This window comes from Benincasa hispida, chromosome 1 (assembly GCF_009727055.1).
Source record: "Benincasa hispida cultivar B227 chromosome 1, ASM972705v1, whole genome shotgun sequence".
NCBI lineage: Eukaryota > Viridiplantae > Streptophyta > Magnoliopsida > Cucurbitales > Cucurbitaceae > Benincasa > Benincasa hispida.
In genome coordinates, this window is record NC_052349.1 from 47,225,738 (window position 1) to 47,243,018 (window position 17,281).

A 17,281-nucleotide genomic window follows, 5' to 3' on the forward strand; every position below is an offset into this window, starting at 1 on the left:
CCAAAAACAACACTTGTCTTTGAATAGTTAAACAATTTTTGTTAAGGTTTATTAAACTCTTTAACAAACTTTAATCAAACTTGCATGCTTGTAACAAATCTATCTAATTCACTTTTCCAGGTAAGTTCCCAGATAGGGGTTTTACATTTCCGTTAACTTAAATACCCCAGCCTAGACAGAACTAGCCTTAGACAAAAGGTCCCTTATAGATACATTTGTTACAATATTTAATCTTTTAATTAAGATCAATTTAATCTTATTAAATCGATTAAAAGATTAAAATTAAATTTCTAATCTCACTAGGGTAACATTAGGTCTATGTAAATCATTTTTTTAAAGCAATTTTAAAATATGATTATTAATCTAAGGTTTGCATGCAACTCTTAATTATTGATTTTAATTTCTAATTTCATTTTGTTATAACAATTATAAACAAATCTATTAAAACCATACATTGCATGCTTTGACATACCTTAGTAAATTATAACATTTATAAATTAACTTAAAATGGTGTCATGGTTCATGCAATTTCATTTCATTACTAACATGTATAACATGTATATAATAAAGTAATGAAACATACAATAGCATACATCCATACATACATTGAACCATATATTATAACAATTATAATATAAATGATACATGAATATGCTATTAATGCATGCATGCATATATTATAACATTATATTATATGATGCATGAGCATGTTATATTGATTAAATCATGCATCTTAAAATTATAACATTTATAATATGATGTATGGAATTAAATGCATAACCTATGGTGGGTTTTTTATACTATGTGACATACTTTATGGCATATAAATATAAATAAATTCATATATCACATGTATAAAATTAAAGAAATTAACAGATCGGGATTAAACACTTAAAAGGAAAATTAAATCTAACTATTACAAATAAATATCCATCTGACTCGAAACAAGTGAACCGAGCCTTGAACCGCTTGAACCAAACCACAAATAGCTCGAACCAGCCATGAACTGGTCCAGAAGAACCCAACCAACTCAAACTAGAGAGACCACGAACCGAACCAGACTAGCAGACCACGAACCACATCAGACCAGAACTGGACAGCGCATCCTCTACGAGGAGTATCTTCATCCATCGCATCGTAACGTCGTGACGCTAGGGCACTGTGTCACGACGCTACTATACAGTCGTCCACTATACAGTTTTGAACTTCTTCGAAACACCTCTGATTTTTTGCCTCGATTTCACAAGATCAACATTAGGAACAACACGAGTGACTCAAGGACTAAATTACAGACTCGGTTGCTTGTTTATGCCCCAAAACATAGGCCTTTACAACACAAAATTGTAAACTAAAGCAATGAAATATATACAGCTTAATCCCGTAAACATCCATTAATTGCAAAAAACCCATTCAATATAGCACATTACATGAACACATTGAATATAGTAACCCACCAAAACTGTAAAACGTATTCTGAAAATTTTGGAAAAATTAGGCCATTAAAACCTGGCTTTGATACCAATTGAAGGATCCCAACGAAGGGTCCTTGAGCATAAGCGATGGATCGACCCAATCTTTTCAATTTTTACAGAATTTAATTTTACAGAAGAAGAATATACATAATCATGCATTTAATTCAAACAACACAACATGCATAAGAAAATATAGAAAATTAAATTGGGATAGAAAAACCCTTACCTTTTAAAGATGTTCTTCAAAATGAAATGAGCACGACCACGAGATGACCTCAGTATTCTCTGGTGAGAATCTGGGAGTTTGCGGTGCTCCGGTGAATTTGGTGAGGGAAGGGAATTTTAGAGAGAGAAATTAGTAGCAGGGAAAAACTTCAGCGAGTACTATTGAGAAATCTCTTTTGTATTTTTTAGGAAGAAGATGAAAAAACTCTGTAACAGTTTTTTCTCACTTACGTGAAGTGGAGAGAAAAGAGGGGGGGGGGTTACAACTCCCTCTAATTAATTAATTTAAAAAAATTAATTAAATTTAAATTAAGTTTATTATATATAATAACTATTTAGTTAATAAATAATTTTAATGTATATTAATATATATCATCTTATCATATAATATATAATAAACTATATGTTATATCAAATATAACATATAATCTATAGTTTTAATATTGTATCATATACAATATAACATATAGTTTCTTTTCTCTCACTAATGACACTTAATATGAATCACATTTACATTAAATTTAACAATATGAATGCAATTCATATAATTAATATTTGAATCATATTCAAATATTTATTTCCTCTCATAAATAGTTAATATTATAATGTATCAAATACATTATAATAATTATATCACATATGATTAAAATTTAATTAGTTATATCATATATAATTAATTCCCTCAATTAACTTGAACAATTCAAATTAATCCAAAAATTGATTCTCATTTATTCCTGTTGAGCTACCGAGGGGACCTCATGGACCTGTAACTTGAAGTTTTAACGATATGTGAATAATTAATAAAACTCTTTAATTGAATTATTCACCATCCTTTAACTGTCGGGCACTCCACTAAAGACCGACAGCTGCACTCTTCGCACTACAGATATATTTCTGTGTCCATTGGATATAACCAATCAATAATATAATGACCTTCACAAATTGTTCGTGAGTAAAGTTGGGCCAAAATTATCGTTTTACCCCTGTAGTTACATTTAACTCCTTAAGTACCACTGATCCCTCTAATGAACAATAAATCATAGTCCAACTATGATTAAACCCTTATGGGCCAGGAGAGGGTGTGGCGCCACATTGTTCAGGCCCTGGAATCAGCAAGGGAGCAATTTATCTACTTGCCCCGACATTGAGGAATGAGTGAATTTCTTCTTATGCAGCTTTGTTCCCAATTCCCTAATCAGATGAATCCCCAAAATGGTAGGCTTTTTGAGTCAAGATCTGGCCACTCTCACCCATACAAATCAAAAGACCGCCCTTATTGTCAGGAGTTCACAACTCACTCAGGATTCAGGTCATGTTACCTATGGTCATCCTAGTGAAATGTAAGTCTCTATTATGAACAACGTTATATAATGAGACTAAACATTTCGTGGTCCGGTCTTATACAAATTCTTTTGTATAGAATATCCCCACTTACATGTCTCCAGATGAATTATCAGGATCAGATCATTTGTAGCACTTTACAACATTTGTACATATACAAAGTGGGTCATACTCGTTATGTCACGAGGATAAGGTATCCAGCCTTATCCATCTACTACAAATCATTTAGGTTATCACTTAAACATGATCCACCCGTATGTCTCTACATACATGTTTAAGCTACAAGATAATCTTGGATGTTAGTTTATTGGTTTATGGTTAATGCAACTAATATTGAAATAAAACATCACATATTTTATTACATAAATAAAATGTTTGTACATTACAATTACAAACTATGGGACCCTATGAGATTTAGGGCATCAACCTCGATAGTATCAGTTGTCATTGAGGGTGAGAGTACTATCTAAGATGGGTCCGAATATGGTCTGCCTAAACATGTCTAACTGAACCCTCGTTAGCTTCGTCCGAATCACCATACAGGTCTTAGCCAAATGAGAACACGAAGATAACGAAACCTTAAAGTATCATGTTGGCTTGATCCTTAACTCCATAATAATTATCTATACGTGCCATAAAACATGGTACAATGTTAAAATCCCTAATGAAAGAAAATACCCTTAAAAAGGACGAACTTCACGAGAAAGAAGCCAGAAAGTCATCACCAAAAGGCAAATTTCGTGAAGTTTGTAAAAAAAAAAAATTGAGTTATACTCTCCACGTTTTGTCTCGTGAAATTGAGTTGATTTTTGTCTTTTGTCTCGTGATGTTACTTCACGAGACAAAAGATAGAAATCAACTCAACTTCACGAGAGGTAGAAGTTAGTCTTTTGTCTCTCGTGAAGTTGAGTTGATTTTTGAAGTTTGTCTCATAAAGTTACTTCACGAGACAAAAGAAAGAAATGAACTCAACTTTACGAGAGGCAGAAGTCAATCTTTCGTCTTTCGTGAAATTGAGTTAATCTCTGTCTTTTGTTTTGTGAAGTTACTTCACAAGACAAACTTACAAAATTACGAGACAAATGACAGAGATTTTTCGATCTATTTTAAAAACTTCCCTCCATTGTGAATACTTCACGAGACAAATATTCACAACAACTTCACGAGATATTTGTCTCGTGAAGTTTAATACACCCAACAAAATGCAAAATTAAACTCAGATAAACATATAGACCTTACCACATATATTTTATAGGTTCTTTATGTTTATTAAAGTTCAAGGATGATTAAAAAAAAATAATAAATAAATAAAAGGTTTTGGGTTTCACTACACATTCTTACCAGAAATCACACAGACACCCCTTACAAACAATTTAATTGATACATTTAGAAAGAAAGAAAATGGAAAATGTAACTTTTGTCAAAATTTGAATCGGGTGAAGGGGAAACGGGAGATGAAAGATGGATCTTTTTTACAAAGGTATGGGAGTTTTTGAGAGAAGAGAGTCCAACAATGATGAAGAAAACTCAACGAGAAGAAGAATAATAGAAAACCCTAACTTCGATGGGAAGATGAAGAGATTTCTACTCGAAGATGAGATTTGATTTAACTTTTTGAAATGACCATTTATTGATTGGAAAATTTGTCTTTTTATGTGGTGGATCCCTTTACGTAAAGTTTGAAACGTTGGAAAAATGGTTAAAAAATAGATTTAAAAGATGATGTTACTTTTGAATGGAAAAAAAAAATTAGGTCAAAAATGGCCATTTCCCAAAATACACATGAAATATTGTTGAAGACATGGAGAAGCTGACACATCAGCAACAGATTAAAAACTAATCAACAAAGAATAAGCACAATAACAAAATCTTTGACCTCTTATGGTTAAATAAACGACTGCCAAATATATATATATATATAAAAGTCCCTAATATGATCCATACACAATTTGGCTCTCTCTCTCTCCTAATTATTATTTTTTTTCCTCTCTAATTATCTCTGACTTTTCCTTCCTCTCTTGGCCTTGTCTTTTCTCCTCATCCTCTTGCTCTGCCTTTTTGATACCTCTCATTTATGGGGCTTATTTAGCTCTAAAAACCCAAGTTATTGGCTTGTTTTGATATATTTTTTTGTTTAAATTATGATAAAATCTTTTGAAATTGGAAAGATTTAGTGTGAGCATGTCAAATATTTGTAATCCTTGATTTTTGGAGTTTTTTCTTATAATTTTTATGTTCATTGAAACATATTGGCTATTCCAGAATTATAGTTTCTGATACAATTGCATTGCAAAGGCCCCTAGGCCGATTTTTAAATAAGGAAAGAATATCATATTTGAAGAATTTTGGAAAGAATTTGTGGAGCGATTTCTTGCCTGATTCTCAAAAATTTGAACCCTAAAAAAGAACCTTAAAAAACCCTAACATGGAGGCTATAAATAGGGCATGAAGTCAAGAACTCAACACACTAATCGATCATCATCTTTACATATCGCAAAACTTTTTCGATCTCCAACATTCTGTTTTTGTTTTTCTCTTATAATACTCTTGAATTGTAGTAGGATCTTTTTGGTTTAAATTTTTCTTTATCATGTATTTTTAGTTTTCTTAAATTCAAGTTCCAGTTCATTTATCTTGTGTTTTCCTTCATTTATCTTTAAACTTTATTGAGTTTACGCGTCACCTTTAAGTTTAAGTTGTGTACTTTTATTTATATTATTTAATACAAGGAAGAGAATACGTAAATTCTCAAAGGAGGAGGTATTAGACGTAAATACCTCAAAGGAGGAGAATAAGTCTCTTACACAAAGAAAAAAAAAAAAAAAAAAAAAAAAAGTAACATTTCATTTTCAATAGCATGGTTTACTTTTATTGAGTATAATTTCATCATTAGTCTAAATTGATCACCTACATTAATATACAAAAGTTGAGTCTAATACTAAAAGGGTTAAGTGAAATTTGATTTTCATAAAAGCAAGCTATGAAAAGATCTTAGACATAAGACTTTATTTTAACCTTTAGGACCTTGGATTATGTGTTATTCATCTAAGTTCTTGTTAACCATAGACAAATAGGTTTAATGGCTTAGACTCCTAAAGATACTTCATAGAAGGTCAAATAGGTGTTGAATTTGGTTCACTATGTTAAAATTTGAGTAAAAATTGCAATTGCATTAAAGGTGACCTTTTATGATCAAAGGGTATGCGCATATTTAAGTCCTTTTATTTTCATTATCTTTATTCTTTTTTTCTTGACCAAATCATCTCTCCTTACTATTTTTTGAGTACTTTGCAATTGCTGGAAACATTTTTTAAATACAGCAAAATGTCACTATCTATCATCAATAAAAATTGATAGACGTTGATAATAAATATTGATAGACATTTATTAATATTGAGATAGTGAAATTTTGCTATATTTATAAATAAGTTGGCTTATTTTTTTATGTTTTAAAAGAGTATAGAATGATATTTCGGTAATCAATCAGATTTCATTTCCATTACGAATGAAAGTAAACACCATCCATGGATTTCTAATTAAAATTCAACTCATATTCCTTACGTGTTAAAAAAGACCATCAAACACTTTATGATTACCATTCTAGTGAATTTTCTTTACAATCAAATTCAATTACGGTTATGATCTAAATCTCAAAGGATAAGTAAATGTACCATTAGAAGTAAAAGATCAAATGAAAAATGGTTCGATCTGACGTTCAAACAAAGTAAACTTTCTAGAGGGAAAAAAATGTAAGAAGGTAGTTTTACTTAATAGCAAACAACCTTCTCCCAAAAAGAATTTAAAAAAATGAAACTTTAATTTTTTTTTAAAAAAAAATAATAATAATAAATATCAAGGGAACTTTTGCAATGACACGGCTCAAAGGTAATGAGTCACTGTTAATTTCCATTTATAAAGGTAGGTTAAAGTAGGTGACATTTCACATCAACTAATATTTCTAACAAACTGCATTGAATAGTATCATGTTTTTATAATTTAATATAGATGTGGGAATTGGAATCTCTCTTCTTCTTTTGAGATATAATATTTTGATCTTCTTCAGGTTAAAAGAAATAATATCAATTAAACAATTTATAACTTAGAAATTTTATTTAAAAACTTGAGCCTAGTTGAATAAAGTAAAATACCTTTTTAGTCCTAGAATTTTAACATTGTTTTTATTTAGTATTTAAGTTTAAAAACTTACACTTTTGATCATTGACATATGAATTTAATTTTTTTTATTTGGTCTTTGGAATTTTTTTAAAAAAAATGGCTTTATTGATAATGGATATTTGAATTTGTTTTATAATGTCTTTGAAATTTTAAATTAATTTTTATTTGGTACTTGAGAATGAAAACAACTAAAAAAGAAAAACCAATCATTTGAAATATACATATAATTAAATTCTAGCGAATATGTTAAGTACCATATCATCATTTTGTTTAGGTAATTAAGGATAATATATATATATATATAATTAGAACTTGAGTTTTATTTGGACTATTTTTCATTTCCAGCACTCCATGAAGATCAATTGGTTGAAGACCCAAAAATAATTAATTCTAACCAATGAAGAAGAACGAGCTTCTACCATTTCATTTAAGTATAAAAATACTTGGTGCATTAGTTATCCCAACTATATAATAATAAATAAATAAAATATTTAGTACATTATGGTTGCACCCGTCTCTTTTCAATTCACTTGTTCAATTATATTCTATCATGTGACAAATTTTTTTTAATTTTTTTTAAAAATATTTTGGGGTTGAAGTGGACTATAATAAATAAATAAATGTATCGTACAAAATGCTCCTAAGTGTTAGTTCTTTAAATATTATATTAAATTTATTTAACAATGCTCCATGTAAAAAGATTAATGATTTGATCATATTTCTAAGTAGCATATAAGATTTTTCTCTTTATCTAGATTCTAATTTTGCCACAAAATAACTACTATTTTTGTGTGTGTTGATGTAGAAATTTGGTGGCATAATTGAAATTTCACATTTATTATTATTTGACAAACTATAAAATTATTTGACAAACTAATTTTTATACCTATAAATATTTATCTTGATTATGAGATTCAAATTGTTATTGTGGCTCTCACTAAAATATTGGTGATCTATAAAATTAAGAATTTGTTTGACATCAATCGATCAAAAATTTGAACTACAAATCTTTTAGTCTTCGACACTTTTGAAATGGTTTGATATGGAACTATCTTTTTGTTTTCCTATTTTATAAAAAAAACACTTTTGGTATTAAAAGTAACATTATAAATAAAATATTTAAAAGAAAGAAAAAAAAAAGGTTCCAAAGAACAAATTTCTACTTTTCAAAAACCTCCTTTTTTTCCGAAGCTGTCTTTTTCCTCTTTGGCATCTCTCCAACAAATTTATTTGTCACTTTTTTCTCCAAAGAAAATATAAAAATCAAGTGTTGAAAAAAAATCCAATTATAATTTATAGTGTACGGAAGACCAAAGCTTATAGAGGATGACTCCCCCATCTTTCTATTCTTCTTATAGTCCTTTCTTCCAGACCTAATTGCAAGCTTCTTCATGGGCCTACCTTGGAACTTATTTACTTGACTAATCTAATCATATATGAATGATACATGAAGTTGTAAAAAATATAGATAAATTTAAATTTTAAAGCTATATAAACCAATCTCAACATTCTATTAATACAACTGTGGAGATGGAACGTCAAATCTCCAATCTCCAGAGTGAAACGTCATTCATTACCGTGAGCCAAGCACATTTCGCTTAAAAAAATAAGCCAGATAACCCTACCTACATTACGTGGTACATTTGAAATCACATGTATTAAATTAAAATAGAATAAGAGAGAAATTAAACAATGTAATCCAGAGTCATCTAATTCCTGTAATTTAAGTGGTAACTCTTGAAACAAATAATAATTTGACACTATTTGAGTTAATTAATCAGCTTTTTTAAATAATAATAATAATAATAACAATTGTAATAAAATTAATCAGCTATAAACATACAAATAAGACATTGTGTCACTAATGAAGATACAATTAAGAGGCAGAATGTAATGACGCTAAAACTAAATCCTGTTATCACAGATCCATTTGTATGTTTGAAGTATCAATGTACAACACACAGACAAGCGCTGAAAGGAAAGAAGGGGAAGGGGAAGGCGAAGGCGAAGGCGAAGGGGAACACTTTCACAAACTAAAACTAATATGCAAATCACAAGCAAAAGCCAAACACCCCCCACCACCCCACCCCACCAACCAAATCAGAAGCCATTCAAAATGATGCTTCTATTCAGAAACAACTGCTCTCTTCTTCTATCCTATTTTTTACCTAAATAAATATAGTCAATGATCAGGACTAGGAGCAACACAGCAATTTCTTTCAGTTAAACGGATTCCATTCGTTGACTTGACCAATAATATCATTGAATTCATCATCCCACACTATTTTATCCCTAATCAATTTCACCTTCTTCTACGTCTTTTATAGAGTTTGAGACATAATTTGGCTCGATTTCCTCATCCTCTTCGTCTGCTTTAATGAACAACCCAAGTTGTTCTAATGGATTGCTCCCTACAAATTTGAAACTGCCCAGGTGATCTTGCGAGTGATCGGGGCTTGTTTCATCCCCGGAGCTTGCCAACTGCTCAGTAGGAGCGGATCTAAGCATCTCCAAGTCCTCCAGGAATTGGGAGTTCTCATCTATTATAACGGTTTTCTCGATCTGGCATAATATTCAAGTAATGAGCAAAAACTAGGAACTTTTGGGTGACTGCTCTGAACTTGGATTGATTGAAGTTTACCTGGAGCAATGCCTGTCGTGCTGCTTCTCTATCAAGTTCCCTCTTTCGTCTAGCCTCGGCTGCAGCTTCTGCTTCGGCTCGTCTTTGTGCATCTTGTGCAGCCTTTGCTTCTGCTTGCAATCGTGCTTTTTCTACATTTCATAAACAAAGAGTGTTAACAACACGGCAAGATATTAAATTAAACCCGAAGTCAATCAAATCGACCAAGTCCATCCGACTACCTTTCCTTTGCTCCAGTTCCAGTTCCTCCCTCTCCCGTCTCAACTTCTCAGGATCACCCTTGTCACCCTGATCTCAGTCCAGATCAAAATGCACACCATCCAGATCAAAACTCTCAATCTCTCATTGCAAAATCCATAAAAAGTAGTAGGATGTTAAACAAGTAGCCCATATTTTGAACCCACCTGTGTCATCGTCTTTTCTTTAGCTCTTAAAATTGTGTCAGCAAATCGATTTTTTAGCAGAGCAGCCCGGTAAAGCCTCTCAGGGGAGACAGGCTTCTCAGATGCAACATAGTTACCTATATTATTGATAAAAAAAATTAACTGGAATATACTCAAAATAGGGGTCAAAATTCTCGACTCTTGAAGCATGTTAGGCATGCCATACTTTTCAATAAAACACTCCTTCAATAATGCATTGTTTACATTATGTTTGAAAGAGCTTTCAGTAACTTCGTTTAGTTACACCACATTCAAAAGTGATTTGACTAATCTCAAATGTGTGTGTGTGTGTTTTCCTATTTCGGTTGGAAGTGGTTTTTCAACTAATCATTATAAAGTCACTTCTAGGTTGATGAAAACTTAAGTGTTTCTTCGAAAAGAGTTTTAATATCAATTTTTCTTAAATGTTAACCAAACTCATTCTAAATTAGTAATTCCTCTAGAAATGCTTATAGAAAAAGGGGGAAAAAAAATTGTTTAGTTTTTTTTCTTTTCTTCAATCTCACACTTCAACTCACCATCCTGATTGCAATCTGACTCGGTAGAACAAGGCTTGCTGGAAATCTGCTCAAGTTGTTCGTAGCCACCTTCAGATTCTGTAGAAAGCCATTAAATAGCATAAGTTACAAAGCAAATGCTTCAATAATAATTACCGTGCCTAACAAGAGTATAAAGCTTTCCACACACACACACATATATACATAACAAAAATTCTGAAGAAAGGCATTAAGAATTAAGGAATTACTTAGAGACAACTATTAAAATATGATTTATAAAGCTGAAGCAAACACAACATGAATCAATAAAGAGGCCCACTTGAGCTAGTTTGCTTCTTTTTACCAGACATCATTTAAAGAACAAAAATTTGTTGAATAATCCAAACTAGAGAAAACTCGAGTACAAGTTTGTCCAGAAAGGGGATTCAGTCAGAACCTAAAGCTGAAGCAAACACAACATGAATCAATAAAGTGGCCCACTTGAGCTAGTTTGCTTCTTTTAACCAGACATCGTTTAAAGAACGCAAATTTGTTGAATAATCCAAACAAGAGAAAATTCGAGTACAAGTTTGTCCAGAAAGGGGATTCAGTCGGAACCTAAAAAGCACAACACAAATCAAACATGGCAACACTAACTTTTAAATCATATCTAGTACAAAGACACAGCATGAACACATTCATCATATGTAATCCTAAACTAAATATATTTTGTTCCAATATGTTTCAACAATTCTTGTGCTAAAGGCTTGTTTTGAGTTCTCTTTATTCCCTTTCTGGTAAGAAATCGAGCTATCATTGAAGAAATGACATGTATATATCACACACAAGGACATACAAAAAAAAATTCTAAAAAAGCAGGAATCCAAACATTTATGATACAATGTTTTATGTCAATACTTAAAGATATATTCCTACCAACTTTTCAATTTCCTAATTAAATAAACATATTTTATAAATTTGTGATCGTCTAGGCGAGCTTGCACCTAGACTGTTCTCATGAGATGTGATAAATGCTCGACCATACATTTAGTTGTCAAGAAAACTCATAGGATATTAATTAATATCTCAACAAAGACATGTTTATTGTGTTTGAAAAGAGATTGACATGCCCTCAATAAGTGTCAAACTCTATGCAATTTGTTCAACTAGAGTCTAGAACATGTCTATCATGTTTAACAAGTGTCTTAACATATGTTGGGACATGTTGCAAAAGATAAAGTACACCATTTAGTAATGCCCATTATAACATAAAACAAACAATTTATCAAACTATGTCAAGAAAAAGGAATTATTCTAAGGATATCCATTGAGATCTAAATTATGAACCGAATTGATGTATCAAACAAAGGAACACGCTAATACAAGCTTCTCCTATTTATTTGTGATTAGATTTTAAGAGAAAAAAACAGAAACAAAAACAAATTCACCCTACCGATCAATCTCATCTAAAGAACAAAAAATTGTTAAGCAATCAAGAAATCTTTTTCACATACATATGCATAACACAATGTACACAGTATACGCCAATGCTGACAAACAGAATATTAATTAAATAAAAAAGTCTAGGAAGCACGGGCACAAGCGTCTAACATGTTTCATACACTGACTCCATACACTTGTCACGCACTCGTTATACAATAAACATAAGCAGACTTGTTAGGGGCATATTAACACTTACAAGACATAATATGTAAACATTAAGGCAAAAGACATTTCTATCCCAAAAAATTGTCTGTTTGGTCTCACATTCAAAGGGAGCATTTTCAGTCTCCAAAGTTTGGGAATGGTAAGTGAATGTGGTAAAATCATGCGGCAGTTAAATGTCTGACTATATTAGCTGATTAGGCAATATTATATCAGCTCAATATTTCTGCAACTGGACATTTGATTCAACGGATTCCTCCCTCTATTTNCCCCCCATCTGCCCCTGCCCCTTGCTCTTCGCCCTCGGAGAAAATCCCGTCATTTCAAATTTGAAATAAACCCCCAATTTGGCTTTTTGTCAATTAAATGCGCAAAGAAGGGGAAAGGGAGGAAGAAGGATGAAGGGAAAAGGGAGGAAGAAGGATGAAGAGAAAAGAGAGAAAGAAGACAAAGGGGAGGAAAGAATAAAATATGAAAAGCATTTACAAAAAAAAAAAACAAGACCAAGGAGGCAGCAGCCATGGATGCAAGGAGAGAGAACGAGTAAAAAAACAAATAGCAAATATTTCTTAAAATTAAAAAACAATGATAATATTTTAAACAGAAATACCACCGGCTTTCCATTAATACTGATCGCAGAACCACAAACCACAAACCACTTTCCCAAAACTTCAAAGGTTAAAATGACGGGAAACTAACTCAAAGACCCAAAATGCTACCAAACCCAAACCACATGAACCAAAGTGTATTCATTTTTCCCTACGAAAAAAGATACATATATTTTTAAAGGTTAAAGGAGCACTTTAGGTCCCTAAATTGTCATTAGGAAAACAATTTTAATCCATATACTTTAGTTTGTAAATGTTTGTTTTATACTTTTAAATTTGTAACAATTTAGTCCCTATAATATCTTAAGTATGAAACAATTAAGTCCTTGTATTTAAAAATTTTGTAACAATTTAATCACGAAAATCCCACCAAGGTCACTTTGTCTTCCCAGTTGATAATAATCAAGTTACTAATTTACCTACATAAGAAATCTCATTAAATCTTAATAATATCTTTAACCATATGGATTAAATTGTTACGAATTTACAATATAGGAATTAAATTGTTATATACTCAAGTTTGGGGACTAAATTAAGATGACATTGTATAAATTGAAACAAACTAAAGTTTAGTGGCTAAATTGTTACTTAACAAAATGTTTTTAACCTATAAATGTAATTTAATATATGTGCCTTTACCATGACCACATATTCTAGATCTTTTTAAAATGTCATTCCCCGTGTCTACAAAAAGAACTAGACCTGATATTCAATACTTTTCCAACCAGCAAAAAGTTAACTAATTCATAAAGATAAATATAGGGATCGCATAAACCAATTTCTTTATAAGATATGAAGAAAGGATAAGAACACCCACGATTCCTTTCAAATGGTTCATCCGAGGTTGTAGTTTCAATTATTGGACCTTCAGAGCCAATAGTTTCTGGAACCTGTCGACAGTCCAAAGAGAAAAAATCAACCACCTCTGACGTCCATTAAACAATACAAACAAAGCCAGAATGCAAATTGGTCAGAGACCAACCAGTTGATGTTAAACTACTAATCAATACAATACCTGCTCATGTACTTGAATTGGAGCTTTATCACACTCAGAGTCATTATCAGAACAAGAAGAACCTGAATCGCCTGATAATAAACGAGATTGTCGATAAAGTAGGTCAGATAACAAAAAGGTTGCACGTAAATCGAGGATATTCCACTCATTTACCAACACATGCAACATATGGATCTTTTAGCTGTAATACCTATTATTACAAAACTCTTTTAGAGGTGTTAATAGGTAAATTAGACAAGTATTTCTGAGATTCAATATAGCTATATTAGGTAAATATTACAGCTAAAAGATTTTATCTTGCAAAATGGCGATGACAACATGCCACAACGAAGGTACCAATAAAAGATAGAAAACGAAACCTGACTAACCCTTTGAATTTCTTGAGCTCGTGCATTTGCTGTTCCTATGGATAGCATCCATAGCACTTCTCTCTATTTCCATAGGAGCACAGCTTGAAACAGGAGCTTCATGTCCACCAACATTCAGATCCTCATCAACTGGCCCACTCCCTGTTATTGCAATGGGAAGAAATAAAGTAAGAAGGTATAGGAAAATCATGTCGCAAGTATTCATTATGAAATCAAAATAGGCTTAAGACCTTTAGATGGTTGCATTGATGAGTTGCTTACTCCAGAGTCATTCAACATCTGCAACTGAAAATAATAAATTACTTAAAACAAAAGCAGTCAAATAAACAAAGATTACGATTAAACACATATGTCGAATTGTTATTAATACCTCAATCACACAAGGTTCAGCACTAGCATTATTCTTTTGTTTCTCCTGAAAATGATCATCTAGTAGCTTCCGTAATTTGAAAAGTGTATCATCGCTGAGATCATCAATGTCAATCTCAAATTCATCTTCTCCACATTCCCTTCCACCAGAGCTATGCTCTCTCAAGAAATCAATTATATGCAAGGGAATTTCTCCTAACAGTGACTCCAGCTCTCTCCCTAGATTTAGCTTTTCTTCATCTGTCATTACACACTTGGAGGGAATGGGTGTTACTTCTTGGGGCCTAGAAGCAACTTTCATCTTTTTTAGAGGCATGTGCCTAACCGTCTCAGCATCTTCTCGAGGTCTAGATTTAGTTGGCAATGCATGACCATCACTTTTTGGCAGTTTCTTCTCAATAGCCTTCCATCTCATATCAAAATATGAATTGAGAACATCAGCCATAATGTGCACATCATTGCCAGGTGGGTTGTAAGTCATCGCATTAGAGAAAGTAAGCCTCACATCAGCAAGAAAATCCAATGGACTTGAATATGCTCCAGAAGATAACTTAGATTTCACCGTTCCCAAATCCATTGGGTGCTTGATAATTGTGAAATAATCGGGGAGATTTAATTTTACTACATCAACAGGAGTGTTAAATACCCAGGCATACTGGTGCGACATTACTCTTTTCAAAAGTTGTTCACACTGTTTCATCAAAATTGCTGAAGTGCCATTTGGGGTGTTGGAAACAGATGCTTGCGCAGCAGGCCCAACTTTATCTGAAGCAACCCGACTGGATGCTTGCCCTTTCTTATGGCTTGGAACATTAGATTTCTTCCATTGCCCTGAAGTCAGATTTGAGGTATTTTTAACGCATTCAGCTGACGGCCCATTGTGTACATTGCTACAGCTAAGAATGTCACTTGAAGATGAAACTGTAAAACTATGCGTTCTAAGCAATTCTACTTTCTTTCTGAGGGTCTGAATCTGTTGAAGTTCGTTCCTCAACCTGTAAACCAAGTCCTTCCTCTCAGACTGCAACAGGCTTGTCAAGGGAAGAACTTGGGTTGGAACTCGCAAACCTTCCCGGCTATCAGAACTAAAACTGACACATCTTCTCATTGGGGTGCTAGAAACTTCCGAAGCAGCAATCTCAGGGTCAATTCTTCCCGAGCTACCAGAACCCTCTGATTCACCGGCAGTGTGAAAGGAACTATTTCCATAGTATCTCTCCGGGTATCTAATATTCTTTTCCGTCCTCATATCCATCAATGTAAACCACAAGCTGGCTGCTTCACTAGCGCCCTGGATCAATTCTGCTTCTTCAGGACTACAGTCACTAACCGAACACGGACGTGATCATGCACCTCCACTGCAAACACGCCAAACCATTCAAGCTAAACCCTGAAGAAAGTAAAAACACCTAGAGCGAAAATTCCTTCTCCACTTAGCTGAACTCAATACCAACACTTTCTTTCATAAACTCACGAATAAAACCAACAAAAAGACAATAACAACATAAGGAAAAGCATATAAAAAAAAAATCACACCAATTTCTTTTTTTTTTTTTTTTCAATTCTAAAAGAACTACTACAAGTCAATATTACAAATTACGAAAAGAGAAAACAGCAGATCACAACCCAATACTCTTCTCTTTACAAATAAACCAAGTACAACAAAAACCCCCAATATTTGACCATCTACAAACGGCCAATTAAAAGGGAAAAAAAATACCAAAATTGAAAAAGCACACCACAACCCTAGGATGAATTACCCGTAGCCTGACAAACTTTCCAGTAAATCCCAACAGCTCCACGTAACAAAACTTCACGCACTGGATTGAATCGCAGTAACAACCCCACAACAACTGAAGAACATAGAAAAACCCAATCGAAGAGCGTAGATCAGAAGCCGCCACTGAACCCCAGAACTCGAAATCGAACTTCAAACAGAAAGAGAGGGTGTAAACAGAACATCCAAACCTTGAATCCTTGAGAACTTGCAGCAAAACAACAGCTATCGAAGTGGAAATCGAAGATCGAAGAGAAGAAAAAAAGAGAAGCGCGTCGAAGACCTAGAGAGAGATAGAGAGAAAAGAGAAGAGAGAGAAAGTATGAAGCCGTCTCTCACTCTCTAGTCTACTATGCTAAAACGCAATGCCCGGGATTTTTCCACACGGGGTTGAGGGAAATGGACGGCTGAGATTGAAGCCACCGGTGGGTGGATTGGGTGATTGTAGCCGTTGGATGTGTGGATCCCAGTGGGGCGAAGGGGTTTTTTTAACTTATGCCAGTTGGTGAGAAAAGTAAGTGACGGTGGGAATACGATTGGTTTAAGCCCAGTGAATAAATGGAAATTGAATACGGAATTGAAAAATGTGACGTAGTATGATTGAGATAGATATAAACGTAAATCCGTGATTGGTGATGTTTACACTACATAGGCTGCCTATAAAGCTTTTGAACGACATGTCGTACCCTCAATGCCCAACTTTTT

General features: G+C 32.9%; 1 protein-coding gene across 3 annotated transcripts; it reads right to left on the bottom strand.

The window, feature by feature from the left end:
* Nucleotides 1–9,096: 9,096 nt before the first annotated feature.
* On the bottom strand, nt 9,097–16,933 carry LOC120086536 (transcription factor GTE9-like). 3 transcript variants are annotated; one of them, XM_039043247.1, is made up of 12 exons: nt 16,768–16,928; nt 16,560–16,652; nt 14,801–16,157; nt 14,661–14,715; nt 14,431–14,571; nt 14,063–14,133; nt 13,865–13,937; nt 10,817–10,894; nt 10,260–10,375; nt 10,077–10,143; nt 9,856–9,986; nt 9,097–9,776 (listed from the first exon to the last, which is right to left on the bottom strand). In XM_039043247.1, exons 3-12 carry the CDS (start codon nt 16,052–16,054, stop codon nt 9,507–9,509), a joined length of 2,256 nt encoding a protein of 751 aa, XP_038899175.1. In that variant the 5' UTR covers nt 16,055–16,157; nt 16,560–16,652; nt 16,768–16,928; the 3' UTR covers nt 9,097–9,506. The 3 variants fall into 3 exon arrangements, with proteins under 3 accessions (XP_038899175.1, XP_038899184.1, XP_038899167.1); XM_039043256.1 differs by having other exon boundaries at nt 14,661–14,709; nt 16,560–16,933; XM_039043239.1 differs by having other exon boundaries at nt 16,560–16,933.
* Between the last annotated feature and the right edge of the window lie 348 nt (nt 16,934–17,281).

Coding starts and splice junctions, on each gene's coding strand:
- LOC120086536 (XM_039043239.1), bottom strand. CDS start 16,054: ATGGATATGAGGACGGAAAAGAATATTAGATACCCGGAGAGATACTAT. Junction 14,134..14,430: donor GAGCTCAAGAAATTCAAAGG/GTTAGTCAGGTT, acceptor GTTTATTATCAG/GCGATTCAGGTTCTTCTTGT. Junction 10,895..13,864: donor TGAACCATTTGAAAGGAATC/GTGGGTGTTCTT, acceptor GGCTTTCTACAG/AATCTGAAGGTGGCTACGAA.